Source organism: Chinchilla lanigera, unplaced genomic scaffold (assembly GCF_000276665.1).
Source record: "Chinchilla lanigera isolate Chin_1 unplaced genomic scaffold, ChiLan1.0 scaffold00157, whole genome shotgun sequence".
Taxonomy (NCBI): Eukaryota; Metazoa; Chordata; class Mammalia; order Rodentia; family Chinchillidae; genus Chinchilla; species Chinchilla lanigera.
This window is the reverse complement of record NW_004955558.1, coordinates 1,612,355-1,617,673: the sequence shown is the minus strand read 5'-3', so window position 1 is coordinate 1,617,673 and position 5,319 is coordinate 1,612,355. Positions and strand designations below refer to the sequence as shown.

Genomic DNA, 5,319 nt, shown 5'->3' with positions numbered 1-5,319 from the left:
CATGGCGGCAGGATGTTTCCGTGCACCCAGGGGGACCAAGGTGGAGCAAAGGGAACCAAGGGGGTGTGGCAGGACAGCTGTTAGTCACACCCTTCTTTGGGCATGAGGGTAGAAAGGGGAGAGGCAGGGGCTTCTCCTTTCTCTCACTGCTCCAGCACTGGGCACCTTTATAAGCTCTGCATGGCTACCTCAGGGAGTCTGGATGGTAGCCTGCTGCACTCTAGTACCCTGCCACTGTGTCCTCTATCCCACTGTGGAAAAGCCACGCTGGACATCTTCCTGAGGATGCCCAAGCCCTCCGGAGGTGAGGTCTGCGACTCCCATGTACCATGTGTCCCACCCCAGCCTGAGGCCTCAGCCTCCCCCACTGAGCTCTGCCTCACTCCTCACTCTCCCTGCCTTGGTTGCTTCCCCTCTCGGTTCCTCTTTGCTGAACTCGGCCATACTCTGTGCAGGGTGTCTATGTGTCTGCTGGTGCATCTGTCTGTCTCCCTGTCCCTCTGCCTCCCTCACTAGCTGGGTTCCCCTACTCCATCCTTGGCCCGCACTTTTCCAACACGGCTGGAATGTTCCTCCTGCCTCCCTTTCCACCCTGCTGTCAAACGTTTTGTCTCACATCTCTGTCCCTGCAGGCCCGGAAATGAGCATTCTGTCCCACAGCTCATCCTGCTCTGTGGCTTCCTAGGGAGCAAAGGGAGGAGAAAGGAAAGTATGGGCACTGTTTGCGTCAGAATCTCCAAATGTATTATCTTTCCTTACTCAGCACAAGGCCACAAAGATGCCCCAGCTCCATTTCCTACAGCCAAGAACGTGGATTCTGCTGTTTGACAGTGCAGAAGTTGATGTATGAGTATGCACATGTGTGTGCACAGATGCCTGGGCAACTGTGAATATGTGCCATTCTAATGTGTAGTCATTTGTGCTGGGAAATCTTACCCTTTTTATTTTGCATAGTTTTAAGTCTTTGACATCTGTCTCTTTCTCAACCACTTTTTTAGCTCACTAATTTTTATTGGTATATGTTTGCAATAGAAATAATTGCATTTGTTTTGTGGAATTTAGACCTGTGTTTATGTTTGTGTGTGTGTGTGTAATTTTTCACCTTCTTTCCCTTTGTCTCCTCCTACCCTAATTTGCTTGTCCATCTTCTCTCTATTCTCTGCCATCTCTGCTTTATTATCAGCATACTAGTTTGTATTTTGGCTGCATTATTTCTGTTTTTAACCCATTTTACTCTTTTATAAATTAACATAGTTTTATATTCACTAACCCTGAATGTTTCATTGCACATACTGCATGCCCTTCCTCTGTTGGTACTTGCCTAACACATCTTTGTGAAGATAGTTATTATTCTTTAAAGTTTTTGGTTCTACTTTTTCATCAGTTCTGTGCCCTCTGGCACAACTTGTCCCATCTGTCCTCCTTTTCCTCATGCCTCTATTCCTCTGATCTAACACAGTTATGCCTGCAGGTCATGTCTATCCCTGTACTACCTTCAGCTTCCTCATCCTCTGTAACTGCCTGTGAGTGGTTCACCCCTAGATTCTCACTTGTTTAGCTGAGTTTGGGAGTGAGAGGCATATGATCCATTGCCCTGGTCCTTGAAGCATCATTGCAGCCATTCTCAACTCCACAACTTCAAGCATTGAACTTGTCGCTGACAGCTGTTCCCCATGGTAATTAGGGGCAAGTACACTGGTATCCCTACCATGTAGCAGGTGTCCCAAGCAAACAAGGATGTCACAACATCTTAAAATCAGTAACACTTTTTTGCAATTGAAATCTCTACTTTCAATCTTACTAAAATAAAATGAGGAAGGCATATATAAACTGAATATATTGGTAAAATTATTCAATGAAGTCCAATAGCTGCTTATGACAGATGGAGCCTAAAGATAGGTTCAGAAGGCAGTGTTGGCTTCATGGTCCCAACATTATCCGTGGTTATCTGGTCCGGATAATTTTCCTTATCCACCGTTTGAATTTACAGAGGTTGGTATAGATGCCTGGAACTCCACGTTTGCCACAAGAACGGATGTCCCAGGACACAAGGCCCTTCAGGTGCCCATTGCAGATCACAGGGCCTCCAGAGTCTGACTGTTGAGGGAAGAGAAGAGCAAGTTACGGCAGGTGGAGAGGAGGATGGGGGGAGACACACATAGGAAGCCAAAAGCACGAAGAGGCAAAGACAGAGTGAGACAGCAGGGCAGAAACACATAGTACAGGAGCTGGAGGGCAGCAGTGAGAGCTGGAGACAGAAGCAGCAGAGACAGAGTCAGCAGGCCCCAGAGACACATGGGGTACAGGAGACAGTGTTGATGGGGAGACAAACTGAGACCCTGGTGTGGCCCTAGCACAGTGAAGACACAGAGACCCAAAGGCCAAAATGGAGGGATATGTCATGAAAAAGCCAAGCACTAAGCCATAGCTTGTAGGCAGGCAGGGACGGTCCTGCTTCTCAAACACCAACTCTCCCTCGCAGGCCTTGGAAAGGTCCCCTGAGGAGTTTCACCTCCCGCCTGCATCTCCTTTTCCAGTTTGGTTGAGTTTGAATTGGAGGGTGAGAGTGGGCATGGACTTCGGGGATCAAGAACACTTGAAATTGAGGATGGAGGTGTGCTTGGCAGTGGGGCTCAGGATCCTGAATGCAGTCAACCGGTCTGTTCTTACAGCTGTGTTCCTTCTCCCCGGACCCTCCTGGGAATCTCTACATCCCTCCTCACACCGTCATGACTCTGCATCTCTCTGCTGATTGCTTACTTCTCCCTGGCTCTCCTGGCCCTTCTCTGTGGCTGGCTTACACTGTCTCCTTGTTTCCTTCTCACCCTTCCAGTTTTTTTTCTCTCTCTTTCTCTTTGCACCTGCATCTCCTCATGGCCCTCTGAGTCTCCCTCTTTCCTGCATGACCTTGTGCCCCCAGTGGGTTTTAAACCCCATCACCATCTTGAACCCCTGCCGCCCTGTCCCAGTCTCCTACCAGGCAAGCGTGCTTCTCGCCCTCACCACCAGCACAGAACATGCTGTAGTGGTAGTTTGAGTCAAACACTTTTCTGCAGGACTGCGCTGATAGCACTGGAATGTCCAAACACTGCAGAATCTGAGAGTACTTGCCTGAGAAAAAGGACAGAGAGTCAGAAGCACTCCTGGGCAGAGACAGCACAGGTATCAGTGAGTCCAGAGACAGGAACACCAGAACTCACCATTGTACAGTTGACCCCAGCCAGAGACCAAGCACCTCGTTCCAGTTTTCGGACATTTGGAGCTAATGCTGATAGTCCGGATGGTGTCTGATTCCACAACTGGTTTGCTCAACTTGATGAGCATGAGGTCATAGCCTTTCCAAGCTGTGACATATTTTGGGTGCTGCACGGAGAAACTGGCCTTAATCATCTGGCTGCCTGGTTCATTGCGTTCGTAAAGTCTGTGCAGGCCCAGACCAATGGTGTAGTATCTGAGGGTGATGAAAGTCAGTACCACAGTAACAAATCCTTTCTTCAAGCTTAAACTCCAGTGCAGGCCAAATCCTAGCCTCATCCCCCAACTCATCCTCCACCTCAGTCCCATCCCCACTGCCGTTTCCACCCGACACCCCGCCCAGACCCATCCCTGGTGCCAGCCTCATCCCCACATGACAGCGTCCAGATCCCATCCCAATCCTCACTCCCAACTTCACCCCAGATCCCGACATTAGTGCTGCTGCAAGAGAAGCATTTGTCTAAGGTGTAAACTTAGAGAGCCAATAATGCAGAAAAAGCAAGATGAATAATAGTTCAGTGTCATATTTTAAATTCAAAATTAATGCAAAAGGTCCATGATGCACAAAATATCGGAAATTGAAAGGAAGACCGCATTTGAGGTGCACCTCACCATGGCCCCACATGCGCAGGATCCTGTTTATTTCCAATCTGGATATTTTGATCATCACTTTAAAAGCAGAATATGTTTATTGAAAGAAAGAAAGCTTCTGTCCAAAAGAAGGACGGAAGGGGGCCCGAGTGGGTTGCCAAGGACCTTCTTCCCAAGAACCTTCAAGAGCAAAACCACGAGGTGAGGTGGGTCCAAGATAGGAGGAAAGGGAAATTACAAGGTGCGCATTAGGTGGGACAAAACTATGGTCAGCCAATAAGATTGCAAGTATAATTCTTCAGGAAAAATTGAGTAAACTGGGATCAAATGGGGAAGCGAGTCATGTAGCAAGCGGGCATGATACGGAACAGAGGCTTTTCCTGTAGGGGGTTGGGCTAGTGATTCTCTACGTTAGTATTAATTTGTTTAAAACAGCACATTGAGATGTTTCTGCTGGTTGGTCAGCTTTAGCCTCATCTCTCCCTACACCCTGCCCTGCAGTCATGTGCATACCTCGGTCCCCATTCACCTGGCTCTGTCTTCACCTGTCTCTCTCGCCTTACCCAGGCCCCTTGCACCAGATGACAAGAGGTCCCTTGTCCACACCACCTAGGCTGAACCGAGATCCAAGCCTGCCTCTCTCAACCCACCTTCACCTCTGAACTTTCGTACTGAGGTAAAACTCAGGTTCCTGTGTGGTTTCTCTTCCCACATGGGGAATTCTTCAGACCCAGCAAACAGATGTGAATGTTCCTCCAGCCTGGGGAAGTGGATCTCCCAGCCAAGCCTCCCTTTTGCTTGTAGCTCCAGCCTTGCTCCAGGCCTAGTGTTTTAAAGTCTCAGCCATAGACAAGTCCCGCCTCTTGGACTGGGGTTCATTCCCTGTCACAGCCCCTTTGCAGTGGTTGAACCTCACCCTGGGCCAAGACTGGGCATTCTCTGCTCAAACCCAGCCTGGATCCTGGACCTCACTGCTGTGCAATGTCTGACCCTCACCCCCATCCACGGCACCCTGCCCACAGTGCCCTACCCAAGACAAGCCCAGTCATCCTGGTCCAGCCCTCTCCGCATTACCCCCACTGTCACCCATACGGAGCTTGCTCACTTCTGCCAGCAGTGTGCCGCTGACAGAACCCACTGCGGGTGCACCAGAACTCCCGAGCAGAATCCATCCTCATCGTGAAAGAGTGCAGCATGCCAGGGCCGCGAGTGTGGAATGCAAGTATAGTCAACAGACGTGCGTTTGCTGACCAGGTGGAGCCCATCTGCGAGGTGACTGCTGGTTTCGTTGGGAAGAATCTCAGCTTCTGTGGGCAGGACAAGCACACAGTGCATCCGAGGGCTGGGTGGACGGGATTCCACAGTGGATCTGGTAGTGTATCAGGTAGGGCTCAGTGGGTCAGGGCTAGGAAGGCACAGGTTATATCAGGAGGGACAAGCAGGGACACGGTCTGAGGCTCAGCCTCTGGGACT

The 5,319-nt window shown here is 49.9% G+C and overlaps 1 protein-coding gene across 1 annotated transcript; it reads right to left on the bottom strand.

Moving 5' to 3' along the window:
* Positions 1 to 1,944: 1,944 nt before the first annotated feature.
* Positions 1,945 to 5,181, bottom strand: LOC102007601 (kallikrein-4-like). Its single transcript, XM_005412748.1, has 4 exons — positions 4,952 to 5,181; positions 3,201 to 3,451; positions 2,978 to 3,111; positions 1,945 to 2,097 (listed from the first exon to the last, which is right to left on the bottom strand). The coding sequence occupies exons 1-4, from the start codon at positions 5,179 to 5,181 to the stop codon at positions 1,945 to 1,947; spliced, it is 768 nt and encodes a 255-aa protein (XP_005412805.1).
* Between the last annotated feature and the right edge of the window lie 138 nt (positions 5,182 to 5,319).